This window comes from Vanderwaltozyma polyspora, genomic scaffold (assembly GCF_000150035.1).
Source record: "Vanderwaltozyma polyspora DSM 70294 KpolScaffold1037 genomic scaffold, whole genome shotgun sequence".
NCBI classification, from domain to species: domain Eukaryota; kingdom Fungi; phylum Ascomycota; class Saccharomycetes; order Saccharomycetales; family Saccharomycetaceae; genus Vanderwaltozyma; species Vanderwaltozyma polyspora.
Window position 1 is genome coordinate 1 of NW_001834668.1, and position 20,460 is coordinate 20,460.

At 35.0% G+C, this 20,460-nt stretch overlaps 9 protein-coding genes across 9 annotated transcripts; 5 read left to right on the forward strand and 4 right to left on the reverse strand.

Annotated features, from left to right (window-relative positions):
- Window positions 1-19: 19 nt before the first annotated feature.
- Kpol_1037p1 (uncharacterized protein) lies at window positions 20-1,000 on the forward strand (the record flags this gene model as incomplete). The annotated part of the gene is made up of 1 exon (XM_001645213.1): window positions 20-1,000. One exon carries the CDS (start codon window positions 20-22, stop codon window positions 998-1,000), a length of 981 nt encoding a protein of 326 aa, XP_001645263.1.
- Window positions 1,001-2,151: 1,151 nt separating this feature from the next.
- Window positions 2,152-3,333, forward strand: Kpol_1037p2 (glycerol-3-phosphate dehydrogenase family protein; the record flags this gene model as incomplete). The annotated part of the gene is made up of 1 exon (XM_001645214.1): window positions 2,152-3,333. One exon carries the CDS (start codon window positions 2,152-2,154, stop codon window positions 3,331-3,333), a length of 1,182 nt encoding a protein of 393 aa, XP_001645264.1.
- A 911-nt stretch (window positions 3,334-4,244) lies between these two features.
- Window positions 4,245-5,507, forward strand: ARG1 (argininosuccinate synthase; the record flags this gene model as incomplete). Its single annotated transcript, XM_001645215.1, has 1 exon — window positions 4,245-5,507. One exon carries the CDS (start codon window positions 4,245-4,247, stop codon window positions 5,505-5,507), a length of 1,263 nt encoding a protein of 420 aa, XP_001645265.1.
- Window positions 5,508-5,812: 305 nt separating this feature from the next.
- RPN4 (stress-regulated transcription factor RPN4) lies at window positions 5,813-7,414 on the reverse strand (the record flags this gene model as incomplete). Its single annotated transcript, XM_001645216.1, has 1 exon — window positions 5,813-7,414. The coding sequence occupies one exon, from the start codon at window positions 7,412-7,414 to the stop codon at window positions 5,813-5,815; it is 1,602 nt and encodes a 533-aa protein (XP_001645266.1).
- Window positions 7,415-8,143: 729 nt separating this feature from the next.
- Kpol_1037p5 (OSBP family protein) lies at window positions 8,144-11,782 on the reverse strand (the record flags this gene model as incomplete). The annotated part of the gene is made up of 1 exon (XM_001645217.1): window positions 8,144-11,782. One exon carries the CDS (start codon window positions 11,780-11,782, stop codon window positions 8,144-8,146), a length of 3,639 nt encoding a protein of 1,212 aa, XP_001645267.1.
- Window positions 11,783-12,600: 818 nt separating this feature from the next.
- On the forward strand, window positions 12,601-15,534 carry CDC15 (serine/threonine protein kinase CDC15; the record flags this gene model as incomplete). The annotated part of the gene is made up of 1 exon (XM_001645218.1): window positions 12,601-15,534. The coding sequence occupies one exon, from the start codon at window positions 12,601-12,603 to the stop codon at window positions 15,532-15,534; it is 2,934 nt and encodes a 977-aa protein (XP_001645268.1).
- A 403-nt stretch (window positions 15,535-15,937) lies between these two features.
- On the forward strand, window positions 15,938-17,182 carry KIN3 (serine/threonine protein kinase KIN3; the record flags this gene model as incomplete). The annotated part of the gene is made up of 1 exon (XM_001645219.1): window positions 15,938-17,182. One exon carries the CDS (start codon window positions 15,938-15,940, stop codon window positions 17,180-17,182), a length of 1,245 nt encoding a protein of 414 aa, XP_001645269.1.
- Window positions 17,183-17,358: 176 nt separating this feature from the next.
- Window positions 17,359-18,273, reverse strand: ADE1 (phosphoribosylaminoimidazolesuccinocarboxamide synthase; the record flags this gene model as incomplete). Its single annotated transcript, XM_001645220.1, has 1 exon — window positions 17,359-18,273. The coding sequence occupies one exon, from the start codon at window positions 18,271-18,273 to the stop codon at window positions 17,359-17,361; it is 915 nt and encodes a 304-aa protein (XP_001645270.1).
- Window positions 18,274-18,998: 725 nt separating this feature from the next.
- Window positions 18,999-19,649, reverse strand: ERP3 (Erp3p; the record flags this gene model as incomplete). Its single annotated transcript, XM_001645221.1, has 1 exon — window positions 18,999-19,649. The coding sequence occupies one exon, from the start codon at window positions 19,647-19,649 to the stop codon at window positions 18,999-19,001; it is 651 nt and encodes a 216-aa protein (XP_001645271.1).
- Window positions 19,650-20,460: the final 811 nt, after the last annotated feature.

Sequence of the window (20,460 nt, forward strand, 5' to 3'; positions counted from 1 at the left end):
TTATGAATGTTCGTGGGATATGTACTTCAACTTATTGGAAGCGTACTGTGCCCAGAGTGAGACCGACTCTGGTGCTAGCGGCAACGACAACAGTCTGAAAGTTACAGCTGTTGTCAGCAAACTACTGGAAATGGCAAAAGCAGCAGCAGAAGTTACAGTGAATGAAGGAGAATTTAGTGGAGACGAAAGTGGTGCTGAGAATGAAGCTCAAACAGACCAGGACATGTATATGGAAGTCCAAGACGGAATCACACCTGAGACAGTAGATGAAGTAGTTTCAGTTGGGTACCAATATGTAGTCAACGAACTATCGCAAGGAAGAGGAGCACAAGAGGAAGCCGGACTGATTACCTTGCTAACGTTGTTAGACCAACACCGTAGTGTTTCTCACGTAGACATAGTAAACTGTATACATGGATTGAAGCTAGTAACCCAACAAGCCGATGAGCCTTTAATAGAGTTTCTGACCAACGAAAGTATTGATGTAGGAGTTAGAATTGACGTATGCGAAGCGTCAATCAGCCAAGCCATGGATACAGGAGCCAGTTATACCGCCCAATGGCAGCTGCGTAGCCATTTAGACCGTTTATTGCGTGATTCTCTTGCCAAGGACACTTCAGCTTTGCAAAAATCTTCTACTAAATTACCAACCTCAACTGGAACTAACACCACTGGCGTAGCTGCCGACCCACAGGAAACCCATGTGCTGCGTATTGCCAAAACACTTCAACGTGCAGAGAACGACAAATTACGTCACGTGATAGCACATCATTTGTTATCACTACAAACCGATCACATGACCACAAGTCCAGAAAACAGTCCAACCTTGACGATAACTCCAAAGACAGTCGATGTGCTTCAGCGTAACTGGCAGACGTTAGCTCGAAATGCAGCAGCGCTAGCACAGAACTCGGTTTCCTTACAAGAAACAATCGAACTTCGTATTACACGACAACTATTGAAGGACCAAGCTCAACAACTTTTGGAGGAAGCCCAATGAAAGGGTAACAGAGTTCCAATATAAAGTATAGAAAGTGTACTCTTTTACTCTTTTACAAGCTAGTTTATCCCTCTCTCCCTCTTGGATGCCTGCCCATTCCAATTGGATTTGGTTCAAAACACGTCTTTTTGGGTTATAGAGCTTCCAACTTCGTATAAAATGGGGAAAGACGGGCAACCGGAGAACATCTTCTAATATGGGCACCCTCTCTCTGTATAAAGCTAGCTGGTGCTTGCTTACTTTCTCGGTGATGCTCTACTGGCCCAGTTATCCATAGGAGGTTTAGCCGAATAGCAGCCTGTTGAAAAAATTTTCATCTTTGGTGAATGGGAAGAGATATGCATACTGTTATCCTCCATAGTGTTCATTCTAATTTCGGCAAGCTCTATGATGAACGAGTTACTTTCAGTGGTTTTTCCCCTTGCTCAACAGCAACAACCAGACACGCTTTGACAAGGTTCAATGCATTATTCTTTTTTTACCTTTGATTTTGATTTTAGTTTATTACTCACCCAGACATACTGGCAACGATGACTCTGGCAACATCTTTGAAAATTTTATGGCAAGAATAGACAAGACAAGAACCTCTAATTGGAGAGAGGACGACAGAAATAGAGACATAGAGACAAACTTCCTTAAATGACAATATCCAACAAAGAATCGCACTTCCGGGCTTTAGAAGTGTTTTCCCAATGGCAATTTCAAACTTCAACTTCAATATTAGCTCTTGTCAGGTTTATAATCTTGGTTACTGCAATTTTCAACTTTTCTCTCTCATTACTTCTGATATTATTTAATTTAGTATTGTTCCCCTCCTCTTCCTGTTTGTCATTTACTGCTGTCCACTGCAAACCAAACTAACCGATGTTCGGAATTCTTGGATTCGCGGGTCCTACATAAAATTGTCTGCTTGGAGGGGGGAGATCATCAGCATCATCATCAGCAATGTAAATATAAATCAGTTTTAAATTTAGTTTAAGTTGCTTAAATTTGATTCATCAAATTCATATATAAAAGGAAGGTAATCGCTGTTGGTGTGATATTTTGATTTTCTGGTGAATGAAATAGAGACTGAAAGTATTTTGGTAATATTTAATAGTGGGGAATAAAAAGAAATAGTATAACATTATAATATTCAAAAATTTTCGACAATGGCTGCTGTAGATCGTTTGCATCAGACTTCTTCTCACTTGACTGGTTCAGCTTTATCCAGAAGCAGTTCCGGCACTGCTTTGAAACTAAGTGTTCATCCTTTTAAAGTCACTGTCATAGGTTCTGGTAACTGGGGTACTACGATTGCAAAAGTTATCGCAGAAAATACTTGTTTAAATCCACAATTGTTTGTTAAAGATGTACAAATGTGGGTTTTTGAAGAAAAGGTTGATGGCAAAAAATTAACTGAAATTATTAATACAAAACATGAAAATGTTAAATATTTACCAGGTATTACTTTACCTGGTAATTTGGTAGCTAACCCAGATTTAATCGATTCTGTTCGTGGTGCTGATATTATAGTTTTTAATATCCCTCATCAATTTCTACCGCGTATTGTCAAACAACTGAAGGGTCATGTTCAACCAAGTGTAAGAGCCATCTCATGCTTAAAAGGTTTTGAAGTTGGTCCAAATGGTGTTCAATTGCTATCAGCTTATATCACTCAAGAATTAGGTATGGAATGTGGTGCTCTATCAGGTGCCAATTTAGCCCCAGAAGTTGCGAAGGAAAATTGGTCAGAAACTACTGTTGCTTATCAATTACCATCTGATTTCCGTGGTGAAGGTAAAGATGTCGATCACAAACTATTAAAGGCTCTATTCCATAGACCTTATTTCCATGTTAATGTTATTGAAGATGTAGCAGGTGTCTCCATTGCAGGTGCTTTGAAGAATGTTGTAGCTTTAGGTTGTGGTTTCGTAGAAGGTCTAGGTTGGGGTAACAATGCTGCTGCTGCCATCCAACGTGTAGGATTGGGTGAAATTATTAAGTTTGGTCAAGTTTTCTTCCCAGAATCAAAGGTCGAGACTTATTATAAAGAATCTGCTGGTGTAGCAGATTTGATTACTACTTGTTCTGGTGGTAGAAATGTCCGTGTTGGTAAATACATGGCTACTAGTGGTAAGAATGCTCTAGACTCTGAAAAGGAATTGTTGAATGGCCAATCTGCTCAAGGTATTATAACTTGTAAGGAAGTCCATGAATGGTTGAGCAGTTGTAAAAAGACCAATGAATTCCCATTGTTCGAAGCTGTTTACCAAATTGTGTATAATGGAGTTCCAATGGTCCGTCTACCAGACATGATCGAAGAATTGGGTTGCATTGCTGAGGAAAAATAATATGTAAATATATAATAAATATTTTAAATGGATATCGCATAAATGTGTTTTTGGAATCAATCCCCCTCAGTTTCTTATCTACTTGGACTTGAAATAAACCATAAAAGGTTAATGCCGAAAACCTTTTCCATAGCTCTAGTAGCACAATAATTTGAATTGCCAATATCCAGTCTGAATTTTCAAAGCAGTGAAAGAGCAAGTTGTCTGTCTTGTTGTCCAATATCACACTTTACTTCAAGAAAATCAATAATCTTTAACCGGAAGGTGATGTGTACGCATACGGCAAACAAGGAGAACATATATTCCAGAGATATTGCAAGATCTTGGTTACTTTCTCTTATTATGCAACCTCTAGTACTCTTTAGAGATACCAGTTCGTAATCTTCTTCTAATAACGACTTCATACGTAGGGGTTAGTGAGTCACCTGACTCCCTGCAACTCCATATTCAACATCATTATGTACGTGTCCAATGGCATTCAGAAAACTGGTTGCCTGCCGGCTTCCCCCCAAACCGAAACAGAGAGAACGAAATTATCAAGACATCCATACACCTCGTATTAAACATGCAAACCAGTAATAATGATACCCTCTGACTCATATTAAAAATGACAAACTTGAGCATTAAAAGGATGACTAATAGTTCTGAATCATATTTAAGACTCATCTTCGATATTTAGGCCAACTTGGGTTGGCTAAGACTTATGGTAAACATGTGCTAACTAAATGTATATAAACCAACTTTGAATTTGAATGTAAAGAACATAATCTTCCTTGGATCAATAAAAAGATCATCATTAAAAGAACACTCATCTCATCAAGAGAACTAAGTATTAATACATAATACTTACTTACGAAGTTAATAAGATTCTTCAATATACAAAAAATAAATAACATATACCAATATTAAAAATGTCTAAAGGAAAAGTTTGTTTGGCTTACTCTGGTGGTTTAGATACTTCCGTCATTTTAGCTTGGCTATTAGAGCAAGGTTATGAAGTTATTGCCTTCATGGCCAATGTTGGACAAGAAGAAGATTTTGAAGCTGCAAAGGAAAAGGCTTTGAAAATTGGTGCTACCAAGTTTGTCTGTGTCGATTGTAGAGAACAATTCGTCGAAGATATCTTATTCCCAGCTGTTCAAGTAAATGCTGTCTATGAAGATGTTTATTTATTAGGTACTTCTTTAGCAAGACCAGTAATTGCTAAGGCTCAAATTGATGTTGCTGAGCAAGAAGGTTGTTTTGCTGTTTCTCACGGCTGTACAGGTAAAGGTAATGATCAAATCAGATTTGAATTATCTTTCTATGCTTTAAAACCAGATGTCACAGTTATCACTCCTTGGAGATTACCTGAATTCTTTGAAAGATTTGCTGGTAGAAAGGATTTGTTAGACTATGCAGCTGAAAAAGGCATCCCAGTTGCCCAAACCAAGGCCAAGCCTTGGTCCACTGATGAAAACCAAGCTCATATCTCTTATGAAGCTGGTATTTTAGAAGATCCAAATGTCACTCCTCCAAATGATATGTGGAAATTAATTACTGATCCAATGGATGCTCCAGACACTCCTCAAGACTTGTCTATCGAATTTGTTAAAGGTTTACCAGTTAAGGTCACTTACAAAGATTCTGCTTCTGGTCAGGAAAAATCTGTCACCTCTCCTTTGGATATCTTCTTAACCGTATCCAATCTAGCCAGAGCTAATGGTGTGGGTAGAATCGATATTGTTGAAAACAGATACATTAACTTGAAATCTAGAGGTTGTTATGAACAAGCCCCATTGACTGTCTTGAGAAAAGCTCATGTCGATTTGGAAGGTTTAACCTTAGATAAAGAAGTTCGTCAATTGAGAGATCAATTTGTTACACCAAGCTACTCCAAGTTATTATACAACGGTTCTTACTTTTCCCCAGAATGTGAATACGTTAGAACTATGATAAAGCCTTCACAAGAAACTGTCAATGGTACTGTCAGATTATGTCTATATAAAGGAAATGTAATTGTATTAGGAAGATATTCTGAAACTGAAAACCTATACGACGCTACCGAATCATCCATGGATGAATTAGCTGGTTTCTTGCCAACTGACGCCACAGGCTTCATTGCTATTCAATCTATTAGAATCAAGAAGTATGGTCAAGCGAAGAAAGAAAAGGGCCAACCGTTAACTTTATAATTATAGCATCATATTACTTATTTCATCTTTTTATATAAATTTATATAGTCTGTCAATAAAATTAGGAAAACTTTTTTACATCAAAATAAAAATTTCATAAAATAAATAAGTTTTAAGAGGAAAAAAAATGGTATTGTTTATCTATGAATAAATAAATATAGCAATACTAAAATATTTATAGGTGAAAATTATCCAAAAGTGTTTTGGATATATGCAGGTTGAAATGAAATGAAATGACTAAAATATCTCTCTATCAAAGATCTTGAGTGGTAATGGTTTATGTATATGATCCGCTTTTTTTGAAATTAACCTACAGCATAACCAACATTCTGTTTAGCATACTTTGTAACTTCTTGACGCTCTTTTATTGACAGATTCTCATGCTTCGACTTAATATGTCTGCTTAGAGCATCCAATCTGGAAAAGGTCTTTTGGAATCCTTCATTTCCTAATGATCTGATACATTCTGAACAGCGGAAAACGATTTTTCTCTTTGCATGGATAGTATTTTGATGTCTTGTTAAATCGTATGATCTTGAAAATTCTGCCGAACATGGTTTGTTCGTTACAATATTCATAATCATACATTTGAATATCTCATTACCTTGATTAGATGCTATATTTTGTTTTTTAGTATCAGTGTTCTTTTTTTTAAAGGTCGTGTTCGTAACACTAGGTACTTCTGTACTACTATTTATAGTAATAGAATCTTTCTTCCTTGTATTTACTTTCCCAGAAAACTCTATTTCTGTATGAGAAGTCTTAAAGTTGTCAATTTGGTCAATTTTTTTCTTAGTTATTGGAATATTAAGTTCAATTTTTCTAGTGTTTGAATGGGTATCATTTTTCTTTGTAATAGAGATATTCTTCTCAACATCCTTGTTGAATACAACACTTTCCTTACGTCTTTTAAATGACAGTTCATACAGGTCATCATCGTCAATCATATTGCTTTCAGTGTCAATATCGTCTAGTAAAGCACATTCTTGACTATAGCTATTGCCATATAGTGGATTTGATAATTTGTTATTTGATAAATCTGAATCTACGAATGATTGGTTGTTGAAAGTGGTATCTATAGTAGGGATGATTTGTTTGGAAGAAGAATCAATAAAATTATTGCCGGTTTCCTTTGCTTCGATAACAATGTCGTCAACCATGTGTTCATCCTCATCCTCATCCTCACTAAGGTCATCTACGAATTCATCGTCAAAAATCATTCTAGCATCATTCATATTCAAGGCCATGTTATTGTCCTGTAATGGCCAAGTAGATTTTGTAAAATATTGTTCTTCAAATTCATCATTTATCTGAGACGTAAAACCACCCTCTAAATCATCATTAAAATTGTTTGTGATCTTTACGTCATGCATACTTTGCATAGGTATTTGTGGAGTAGATATTGAAACGTTATTAATCGGTGCAGTCAGCTGGTTTGGTACTTTCATCACTTTATTCAAACTAATAGTCGATGGAGCTGGAGTATTTGGCTTGCTAGCCTCGTAGCTATAAGATGGAGAACCATTATTGGACTTGCTCACCATTGTAGTGGTAGTCAATGTAGGATCAGCATACTTGCTGAAAATTTTCTTCGAAGGAGAAGAAGTTAAATTCTCTAAAGTTTTCCTAGAGTTTGAATTCCAAATAGTATTATGAATAGGCTGTTGGAAGTGCTGATGCTGGGTATAATTGGAAACCTGGTTTCCAGTAAGCAAAGACTCATCTAAAAGACAAGAGAGCGGGATCTCAGTGACACTCTTATTCTTTGAAGCAGACTCGTTTAGGTCTCTTTGGTTTTGAGCAAAAAAACTTGGATAAAAAACAGTCTGATCAGGATTCAAATCATACAATTGATCCTCCAACGCATCGGATAACGTTCTATTCAACGAAAGTTCTGTGGATGCCATTTATCTAACCTAACTTGTAACAAAATATTATAAAACTTTGAAAACACAAAATAAATTCCAACTATTATACAACTTTCTAAATCACACAGGTTTTATCGACCAGTGTGATAATAACGTTGGATAGACTAGTGGATATCAATTAAACCTATTCAAATTAATAATAACTACAATAATAACAGAAATAATATAAAACTTTAATAAAAATAGTTGTTAACAGTTCTAAGAAATCATCTGTTCTGATGTTGGCTTGTACAATTAATAATCTAAAATCGAACCTTCCCTCTCCCTTCGATATGGAAATTTCTAGATATTTCAACAAAAATCAAAAACCGTATGACGTGATTGATAAGCACGTGATCATCATGTGAAAATTTATATGAAAGTGGTGTCACGTGCAAGATCGATCGATGATGGAGTGTTTAATTCTTGGTTTTGAAAGAGGATCATTAGTCCTATAAGGTCCAATTTGGATAGGAAGAACGATATCTTGTTGTGGTGAAGCCACCCAGTTTATTTCTTTTAAACGATTTCATTACAATCTATTATTTTGACTTGACCACTACTAATTTCGAATTTAAGATCCTGTTGAAGAACCGGGACATAAAGAGGATAGTAAAGAGGACTTTATATATAATAAATAAAAAGTTAATGGATTTCTGTTATTTTATTTTATTTTTTAATGCAATGTCAATGTAATTATTTATTGTATTAATATCTTATTTGCTTCTACTAAAAAATGTCGGGAATATCTGTAAAGGTTTTGTTTTTTCTCTGTGTCCAGTAATCACCTTTGAATCTCCAGTGCATTTCTTGAGTTACTGGATTCATCTCTTGGACGAACCATTTAGGAATGTACTCAATATTTTCCTCGTCTCTTTCCTTCCTTGCAGCTCTCTGTTTCACTTCTAGTCTGTGTTTTTCATCAGCTGCGAGGTCATAGGCACCATCTTCCATAGCTCTTTGATCAGGTCTTAATCTGGTGTCTGTTGGAACTAACCACGGTAATAATTTAGGTTGTGGAGCATTCAGTGTAATTGCATATGATGTCAAGTTGAATGGTCCTTCTGGTCTTTTATTGGCTCTCCATACCATAAACTTAGATCCGTCAAATTTAGGTGGGTAAACATTGAAACTAGAATCAGATGGAATAGCATTAGGTGTATTCTTAGGCTTCTCTAATGTTGCAAATTCATCACTGCTATTAGAGGTAACTTTCTTGGCAAAACAATTATCATTCCAGTGACCACCAAACACCCATTTCTTTTCATCATCCTTGTTGTAAACTTCACCTCTGACTTCGTAGGCACTAGATGCTCTCCAGCCTCTAGGTTTAAAGTGGACTATACAATAGTCACCTGTAGTGTGGTTCTTAATGGTGACATCACCACTACAATCAACTTCTGGACTACCAACTAAAATACCAACCAAGTTATTGTCAGGCTTCTTCCAAGTGTAAAGTTCTTCTTCTTCACCAGAATCTGGTCTCATTTTCAAATGCCAGTAATCTAATTGTTTGAATGCAAAAGTTCTACCATTGAAATTAGATACAACGTTTAAAGCACCCCAGAAGTCCCATTTAGGAGATTCAGCATGGAACGCGGAAATAGTAGGATGGTGAACCACTTGTTCGGCAAAGTATCTAAAATGCTTATCAGGTCTGCAATATTCAAAAGTTTCACCAAGTAAAGGATTGAATGGCTTGGCTACTCTCTTAATTGTGGAGGAGTATGGTGTGAATGAGAATACCGATATGTATAACATTCTCAATGTTGAATCCTCAAAAGTTGCAGCTTGATCAATTAATTCAGAATATTCGATATCTTCTGAAACTCTTTGTAACATCGAAGAAGGTTCATTAAATGAAACAGGTAATGCAATCTTAGTTATATCTTTACCGACCATTGACTTCAGCACAGACCATAGACTCACAGCTGGCCTCTCATCCGAACTCAATCCTAATTTTTGTCTAATACCGTCTTCATAACCTAAAAATGATCCTTCTGTCAACAACATTTGCTCTTTCTCCTTTTGGAAACTTGTAACAAGGTTCATCGAAGAATATTTCTTGCTTGAAACTTCGCCCAATTCTGTATAGACCTCTTCAATTTCTTCAATTTCTTCGGTATCAACAATCGAAGTTGAGTTTTGAGTAACAGTGGTGCCTGATGATAAGTCACCCTCGAAATTCTCGCCCTCAACTGATGATACACCAGTATCTTCTCCGACATCTTCAGCATCAAAGAATTCGTCACCATCGGAACCCTCATCGATATCTTCTGTAGCATTTATGTAATTTGCAACTTCTTGTAAAGCTGTGTTTGTTTCCTTTGAGTCCTTATCTTGATCCTCCACAACAACATCTTTATTGCCGTCAGTTGAGAATTGTAAATTATTTTGCAATACTTTCTTCAAATGCTTCCTTTCTTTGTCTAAAGTCTCTAATTTCTCTGTCTTTTCAATAAGTTCTAGCTCCAAATCCTTTACTGACTGAATCCAAACGTTATTTACATCACGTTGTTTAGATAGTTTGTTCAATAATTTTTGGTCACGCTGTGATGCTAAATTACTTAAGTTTTTAAAGCACTTCGCTATTGTGGTCAATGAATTATCGACAGTATTCCAGGTGTCTGTACCTGAATTCTTCTCCTTTAAAAGTTCAGTCAAGGATGCTAGCTCCATTGTAATGGTCCTTTCTAACATGTATAATTTTTCGGAATAAGGACCATACTGAATTTTAAGATCTTCGTCAGCGTTAACGTCAATATCGCCACCATCATAATTCTCATCGTCAGAAGAATCGGAATTGTCTTCTTGGCTTGACATATTTAGCATACCACTTATATTATGTGAAGCGTCTGGCTCAGTTGCTGTTCCTTCTGGTGCAGTTACCAACACAGTTGGAACGGCTTCGCCATTTTCAGTTGGTGTTTGAGATGACAATTTACCAAAAGTAGACCCAGCTGAAGTCACAGGGCTAGTTGGCACTTCGCGACTCAAAGATATATCCTCTCGTTCAGACACGGTTGAAAAGGCACTACTAGGAACACGCTTATGTCCTTGTGTAACTTGTGGTAGCTCATTAACGGTATCATACGGATTTAATTTAGTTGGATTTACGGGTGAAGTCAAAGATGGTGGAACAAAATTTCCATTTTTCAACAACAATTCTTTATCTTTAGCGAACCTTATCGCACCTTGAATAGCCCAAACCCATTTATTTGTTTCAATAGGATGATTACCTTTCAAATGCCAGCGAACCTCGTTATTGGCACCCCCAATAATTTCAAATTTCAATTCTTCAGAAGAATCCAAATGTAACGAACAGGAAGACATATTAAGAGCCCCACGGCATGCATTTTTTGTATCAGCTTGATCTTTGTAATACGATAATTTACCGTCTCCTCCTAAAATAAACCAACGTAGTCTATACCCTTGGGCAAAATTTGTCCATTTTTTTAAATAACCCTTAAACATAGGGGGTTCATGAAGACTGGAGGTGACGTCTATAACACTTTGTTCCTGAGCTGATTGATTTAACAGTTTCTTTAATTCTATATCAATTGCCAGTTTGGTGTTTGTAGCCTTATCGGTATCATTAACATTGCCTAAAATTTCTACCGGAAGAACACCGTTTGAATCTCTCTTGAAGGGATCAGCGCCATGTTCCAGAAGCCAACGACACATTATGACATCTCTCTTCTTCACAAATTCATGTAAAACAGTATCCCCAGTTTCAGGGTCCGTACCATTGATGTCCAATAATTCAGCATTTCTTGGATTATTCAAAATATTTTCCAAATGTCCAAAGTCTCTATTATTAAATGCCATTCTGAACTCTTGGGCAATCTCAGCTACATAGTTAGAACGCTTGTATTGCATCATTTGAGCAATGTTTAAATTCTTACAAACTTCAATCGGTTGTAAACGCTGATTATTTGCCAAGCAATCATTAATAGTGACTTGATCCATCAAATAGGACACCACATCACCACGAGATTGGTAACAAGCTAAATGCAATGGTGTATTCCCATTTAAGTCCTGCTTATTCAAATCTAATTTTAAATCGTCCCCTTCACGAATGTTGTCCTCATCGTCGTCATTTTCACTAGGCAAAGACTTTCTTACCCAATTCTCAACAATCTCCTTGATCAATGCCATAGGAGCAACCTGCACAGCATAGTTAATCACCAAACTTAATACATCTAGCACATCTGGATCATCTTTAGGTTGGAAATGCGATCCATTGATTAGTTCCTTAAGTTGATCAAATCCACCTTGTCTTAACGAATCAAGCAATTTAAGCTTCAAAAGCGGTTTGCTGACACTGATAGTAGAAGACTGATCATCAGCCCCATCAGTTGCAACCATATCCTCACTAGGTATCACCTTTCTATCGATGCACTGGTTGTTTAATTAAAGGTTCGGTTATCATTGAGTTGGCTACTACTGTTTTTAAATATTTAAAATGTATGCCATTTTTAAACTTGATTCGAAATCCTTGACCGGGTAACGATTTAGAACCACAGAAAATCGATATTAAAAGTGATGGTTCAAACGAATAAGAGTTGCATCGGTTCTAGCAAATCAGACAGATGGAACAGTTGGTTCTATTCAATATGCCAGAGTATAGATATGTTATATGTCTTTTTTCTGGTTCGAAATTGAGCTGTATTAAGAAAGTTGGAGGGTGCTGTCATTTTTTTCAAGGATAATTTGAAATTATCAAGAGCTGTATACTGATTCTGATTTAGTTCTGTGCGTTGGTATTGATATCATTAGTATGAAAAAAAGGTATTATAAGCAGCAATTGGATGATATCATGTATAGTTATTACCTTTTCAGACTGTCGAGGTTCTCAACTTTTGGGGGGACAGGTGAGATGGGGACTCGTTCGCTTCTCTAGAGACAAAGCTCAATAACTCAGGATATATTGAAGGTTCTAAGTCCAGTGGTATGTAAATATGGTAGATCCATTTATATCGTTACTTCATAGAGATTTGATTGTTGTAAAACTCCTCGCCAAGCACTAAAATTGCCAATTACTGACACCAATCACGTGATATCGCTATCAACGGAATTTTGATCTAGGCGTTTAAGATCTAAAAGTTATATTTCAAGACACTTAAATAGCAAGACATATCAGGAATATACAAGAACCATGCCTGTCCAGACCTCCAAGAGCCACTATGGAAGGTATTTTACGGTCTAGGTTGGCCTCGTCGAACCGGGAAGGTCTTGTTAGTCTTACCCCTGCTCAACAAAGTTCTGGGAGTACGGCTATTCCCATCTTAGGGACCCCATCGACAGAAGTAGAATCTATAAAAGAAACTCAAGAAGCAAGTGCAGTCAAACAATCTCAACCTAGGATACAATATCAATTGAAGGCTGTTATTGGGAAGGGTTCGTTTGGTGTTGTCTATAAGGCCGTCAATAGGAAAACCAACCAAGTTGTCGCTATAAAAGAGGTCAATTATGATAATGATGAGGAATTGAATGATATTATGTCAGAGATACATCTGTTGAAGAATTTAAATCATGTTAATATTGTAAAATACCATGGGTTTATACAGAAAATGGATACTTTGTATATTATTTTAGAGTACTGTTCCCGTGGTTCTTTAAAGAAATTGATATCCCCAAATAGAGGTATACCTGAGATCGAAGCACAATCCTATATTAGACAAACATTACAAGGTTTATCTTATTTGCATGAACAAGGTGTTATACATAGAGATATAAAGTCTGCAAACCTATTGCTGGATTCAAGCAACGTTGTCAAATTAGCTGATTTCGGAGTCTCCACAAAGGTAAATAATGCATCAATGGCTATGACATTGGCAGGCTCATTAAATTGGATGGCTCCTGAAATTATAGGTAATAGAGGTGCTTCGACTCTAAGTGATATTTGGTCTTTGGGGGCTACTGTGGTGGAATTGCTTACTGGGAATCCTCCTTTTCACAATTTAGTTGATGTGAATATTTATTATGCAATCGAAAATGATACTTATTTACCACCTGAAAATAAGGTATCCCATGTAGCAGCTAATTTTTTATCATGTTGTTTCCAGAAAAATATGTATTTAAGACCAACTGCTAAACAATTGTTGCAGCATGAATGGCTATCACAGGAGGATGGTATTGAGACTAAAACACCTATGGCCAATCATTTTGTGGGAAGATTAGACAGATTCAAAGAAGGTTATGAGGAGGAAGATTATAACTGGGATGATGATTTTAAAGAAAAACAAATAGATATGTCACCAAGGAAAAAAGGTCAATTTACTCCTGTTAATTCTGATCCATCTACTTTGAATAACAGAGATAACATACAGCCGTCTACTATTTCTTCATCAAGAGTAGCTAATGAGACATATTTATTAAAAAAACTAAAACAAGGTCAATTAATAAGTAATATGGCAATGTTGTTCAATGACTGTGTCATTGAAAATATTGTGGACGTAATTCTGAATTTATTATCGGGTCCAAAACAAGACCAAGTTGACCAATTGGTAATTTCATTGTTTGAGTATGATTATAACTATAATAATTCATTATTCAAGCAAAAATTTGTTACAATGGGGGGTATGCCACTACTATTGGAAAATGAAGAACTAATTATTAGTTGTTTTATTGATTATAAACCCCCATCGTTTCCCTCCCCGACTGTTTATCGCACACTAATAGAATCAGGGATAATGAATAAAAAATACTTCTCAAATTTGAAAGATCCATCTCTGATTCTTGAACTGATATTAAAATATTTAGAAGTCACGTCCATAACATTTTGGTGCCGGTGGTGTGAGATCAATTTAAATTTGGCTATTCTTTTAAAAAATAACAAAATACATGAAAAAATATCCCAAACAATCATGTTGAAGCTTTCATCTCATGCAAATTGGTTTTCTGAAATACTTTTTTCAGCATTAGTACATGAAACATCACCTCAAGATATTTTAAGTAATCCTCAAACTTTCCATAATGTCTTTAAAGTAATTACTTTCACTTTAATGAAGACAGACTCTGAATTGAATATTATGACACAATCTTCATCTAATTCACCCAGTAACTCTATTAAATCAGGTTTATCTGAAGCAGATGCTTTGCACTTTCAGAGTTTATCTTTGAGTTCTAATGCATCATTCAGTAATATGCGAGGAAAAATACCTGATAGTTTTATTAACTGGTTGATAACATTTACAAATGTAAAATATAATAACCTGGAGTTATTTAATTGGAAATATTATATGAAAGTATGCAATAAGGTTGTTCAAATGAAGATGGATTCTTTAACAAAAATATTGTATACAAGTGAGTTTATCAATCTGGCCTCAAAGTTACTTCGTGATCGCAACAGCAAACTTATAGGACCAATTCTACAAGATGTGGTCTCTATATGTGTTGATCTATCGATGGATTTACGCAAAGATCGTGTTCCTCCTCTATTCTTTAGTCTGGCTATCAGTTTCACTAAAATCGAAAAATACTTAACACAAGGTATACAAATAACTTTAAACTGTCTGCAGTTGTTACTTCATGAAAACTTGAAGACCACTCAAGTAGCATCAGATATACTATCGATTGATTTTATGTCTAATGGAAATAAAAGTAATATCATTATCCACAGTTCCGATCTAGTAGAGCCATTTTTTGCTTTGAGAAAGGACAATGTTTCATTTGGAAATTTTTTAAACACATTTACAAAACTATGCTCTTTACAACAATTAGAATTCATATCTTTTGATCTGTTAATGTTTGCAAATTTTGTAGAAAGAATAAAAAGTTTTTTCCATATCTACAGGGGAAGTTTATTGTTACAAATTGATTTATTAAAGTTTATCAAGATTGTCATTACAAAAGCTATAAATTTCGACCCAATTGATGAAATTTTCGTTAAAACGTCAGAACTGGTATCATTCTTTAATAATAATTGGGACATGCAGAAAAAAGATGAACACAAAGATAAAAATAACAAAACTTCAGAACAGGTTGGTTGTGATTCGATTTTGATACAACAGCTTTGTAAAGATATAGAAATACTATCAAAGGGATATTTCCCAAACAAGAATTCAGCAACCAACTTTGACAATGACGGTTTTGCCATTCCAAAATGGACCGCTTGAACTAATTCAACAAATCAATGAGGAATAACTAAACAAAATATTGAAAGGGGAGCTGGCTATTATCATCATCCAATTGACTACATCAGATATATTCATAATCAGAACGACTAATAATTAATACTGTCAATTGTAATGAATACAACATACTCCTGGTTGAAAGTCATCGAAACACCTTATTTTCTTTATTTATTACATAACCGGAAATGGAAAAAGGTCAACATTGGAAAAACTAACTATACAGGATTGAAAAATTTATGAAATTGATCAAAGAAAGGTTCGAAAGTACAAGCAAAAGGTTTATTATATTGTTTTATATCAAGGTGGGTTTGCTATTTAAGATGGGCAGATATTTTAGAGGGTTAGTTGTTGTTCTGGGTGCAGTAGATTGTGGTTCGAATTGGTGATGCAAAGACGTTCATCGCCTCAGGATTATAGGGAAAATGAACATTATCAAGGTCGCCCTGAATTTCAGGTACTAGAAGAGATTGGTCGAGGTTCATTTGGGTCTGTCAGGAAAGTTTTGCATCTTCCCACTAAGAAATTAATGGTTAGGAAAGAGATTAAATATGGGCATATGAATAGTAAGGAAAGACAACAGTTGATTGCAGAATGTTCAATTTTATCGCAATTGAAACAAGAGAACATCGTTGAATTTTATTCTTGGGAAATTGATGAAAAGCTAGAGGTCTTATATCTATACATGGAGTATTGTAGTAGAGGTGATTTAAGTAAAATGATCAAACAATACAAACAGGAGCATAAATATATTCCTGAAAAAGTTGTGTGGGGTATTCTTGCACAACTGTTGATGGCATTGTACAAGTGTCATTATGGTGAAGATTTAGGATCATTGACCACTATTTATGACAGAATGAAGCAACCAGGTAAGGGGAAGAATATTGTCATACATAGAGATTTGAAACCCGGTAACATTTTTTTAAGTTACGATAACGATTCTAATTCTAATACCGATGGGGGGCATAAGAAAGTTACGACCATGGATTACAGTGAAGTGGTAGTAAAATTGGGTGATTTTGGTCTTGCCAAATCACTGGAGACATCTATACAGTTCGCAACGACGTATGTTGGAACTCCATATTACATGTCACCAGAAGTTTTAATGGATCAACCTTATTCCCCATTAAGTGATATTTGGTCATTGGGCTGTGTTATCTTTGAAATGTGTTCCTTACACCCTCCATTCCAGGCGAAAAGTTATACAGAATTGCAAAATAGGATTAAAAGTGGGAAATTTGATCGGATTCCTGAATACTACTCAAATGGGTTAAATGCCATTATTCATTCTATGGTTGATACAAATTTAAAATCTAGACCTTCGACTTTTGAATTGTTACAGGATATTCAAGTTAGAACTGCTAGAAAGTCATTACAATTGGAAAGATTTGAGAAAAACTTGTTGGATTACGAAAGAGAACTTGTCAATATTGAAAAAATTTTGGAGAAACAATCGTATGAATATGAACGTGAAATTGCACAATTGAAAGACCAGTTTGTGATTGCAGTTGAAGAAAGAGTTAGGGAAGTCCTTGAGGGTAAAAAAGTAGGCAAGGCACCGGACTCTATTCGTGGATATTATGATAAGAGATTACCAAAGCCTGCATACCACTGGAAAACAAGATATAAGTGATTCTTAAATAGATGTTCTAAACGAAATACTTATTCAAGATTTTACATTAATGGGAGAAAAGTTTACATGCTAGAAGCACATATTGAGTAATGTATCTGTTGAGTCAAATATATTATTCTAATTTCGGAAACATATAGTTTATATGCATATAGTAATTAATATTTACAAAATTCATTTTAGAATTTGGATCCTGTTAAGGCTTCGTAAGCTTCTATGTATTTAAATCTTGTTTGTTCTACAATGTCCTGTGGCATCTTCACGCCTGGGATACCATTAAATTTGTTAGAGGTTAACCAATCTCTTAAAAATTGTTTATCATAAGAGTCTTGAGATGTTCCAAGTTTATAAGAATTCTTATTCCAGAATCTTGAAGAATCTGGGGTTAAAACTTCATCAACTAGGATAATTTCATCAGTTTTTTCATCAATACCAAATTCAAATTTAGTATCAGCAATGATAATACCTTTACTACTTGCATAATCTCTACATTTAGAGTACAACTTAATTGATAGTGCTTCGATTCTCTTTGTCATATCTCTGCCAACTAATTCAGCAGCTTGTTCAATTGAAATGTTTTCATCATGTTCACCTTGTTCAGCCTTAGTAGAAGGAGTAAAGATAGCCTTTGGTAAGACTTGTGATTCCTCAAGACCATCTGGTTGAGGAATAGAATGTATTGTCTTGGTCTTTTGGTATTCTTTCCAAGCAGAACCAGTGATATAACCACGAACAATAACTTCTAATGGGATCAATTTAAATTTTTGAATCAACATTGATCTTCCCTCAATCTGGGATTTATATTTTGGTTCACTCAATTCTTTTGGTAAATAATCAAAAACAGTTTTATCCTTTGGAATATTAACCAGATGATTTCTGACATCATCTTTCAAATATTCAAACCAAAATTCAGATAGTTTAGTTAATAAGATACCTTTATCTGGAATGGTATTTTCCATAATAACATCATAGGCAGAAATACGATCGGTAGCAACAAATAAAAGAGTGTTTTCGTCGACCTCATAGATATCTCTAACTTTACCTCTACCAATTAAAGGTAAAATACCGTCTAAGTTTGTTTGAGAAATGGACATCGATTGAGATTTATAATAGAGATGGGGTTCTTGTTGGCCTGCCAACTTAATGAGAATAAATTAAAAATAATTTCAGAACTATGGGTTCATGGAACAGAATTCTAATAGATAAGAATAGCCCAAATATATGAAATCCAATCGTCTTTTATACCAATTTCTTATCTGTTAATTCCTCTTCATCTATATGATCTTTGAATTAATTAATTTGATATTAAACCCTTTGAAAGTGAGCCAGAGTCAATTCGCTATGATTTGAGACACGATTTGTATCACGTGATCTTTTGTATTTGAATTGAACGTTGGATATAAATGAACCGACAGTTGGCTACAGTGACCAAGTCATCATACAACTGTTATTAAACTTAACAATTAGATACATTTCTTTATGAACTGCTAACAATTCATCATCATTCATCAATTTTCCATTGTGTTCCAAACCATATAACTGGCTGGTTCTTTCACTATTTGACGTAAATGTTTGCCTTTCTCAAACCTTCAACGAAGGGTTTGAAATTCTAGGATGAGCTCACCTAGTCACTTTTATTTCTTGTCGTTATAGTTTCTTGTGTTACTTATCCTGTGATATCTTTTTATTTTGTTTGACAATTGTTCTTGTATGGTGAGTGCTCTGTGACAAATATATTGGCTTATTATAAAAACTACACCAGTCGTTGCCCTCAGATATGTGATTCTAAGAATCGATGAGATATGTCAATTGAATTACCCTAGTGAAGTCTATCATATTTGTTTAGAATGTATTTCGTTACTTTCAGTTGTACTATATTGGCTACAATAATGAACATCAAAGTTATTATTGTGGTGACTGCAATTCTCTTATTAATGGACGTGACAGTTTCGTTATTCCTTTGACTTCTAGCTTTATAATATCCCAAATTTGAAGACAATATGGATATTTGGTGCTCTAAATTATCTATCTCATAAGATATCGAGAATTGTAATGGATTTAAATTCTCTTTCCACGTATTAAAGCTTCCAAAACTTTTATCATACTCATTTATAGAGTTACTTAACTCAAACTTTAAATCAATAATCTTGTCATTATCACTCTCATTGTTGAAACATACAGTGTATTCACCAGGTTCTTCACCTAGAAACTTAAATTCACTCTGGCTGATTCTCTTTCTATTGAACAATGAATTTCTTTCTGGATCCTTGATGGAATAACTGATAAAGACATCATTTCTTTCACCATGTTGAACAGAGAAGTAGAATTCAATAGTAGCATTGACCTGATCGCTGTATAAAAAGAAGCATTCCTTACTGTATCTCTTTAATTCACAAGTTATTGGCGACGCAATTGAAAGGCTTGACATTGAAACCATGAGTAACAGGAAAAGGATAGATATAACTGTCATGGCTATTGGTTAAAACTTTGGTAGTATTTTGATCTTGTTTAGATTTCCCAACTGATCCCCACGTCTAATCAATCATTTAGACAGTTTGAACTATCCATAAAGATGGAAGTATTTATAGGAATGGATGCATCAGATTAAGGTCACCACAAATTGTAAAAGGTTTGTGGTTTCGTTGATTCTTGGCAAACCAAAAGTCTGAGGTTTCACATTGCAATTTAACATAAGAGCTTAGCATTTAACAACGTTAACCATTCTTACCTGAACTGGATTAGATCCTTTTATGGAACAGAAGTGAGCCAGATCCCTGATGAGGAACGTCTGACTCATGAAAGAGAGAGTGTAGTTCATATAGTATGGTTCTGATGAGTCTTGAATTTGATCATGATGTACATTTACGCACCTTTTGCTGTAAATTTAGGCGTAAACCATTTCATCACTTTACAGACAGGTCCTGGTGATATTCTTGAACTATTAGTAACTATGATATTTAAGACTTTCAATTATCTTGATATGATTCACATATCATTGGCGACTAAAAGGAATCCCAAGTGATATTTCTTTTCTAGATACATCCAGATTCATCTTGTTTAAGAGAAGTTTGAATTTGAGCATTTGGTCAAAGTTTGTTGATTTACAGGAAAGTAGTGCTATCGTTAGTGTTATTTAATTATATATCAAGGTAATATATTATTAAGGGAATATATAATTTAGATATCTTATTCAGTTGTTGCAAGAGATGTCGTTGACCTTGTTCCTAGTTCTTGATTGGTGTTTAAATAAGTTTTTACCCTTTATGATTTGGAATAATCTA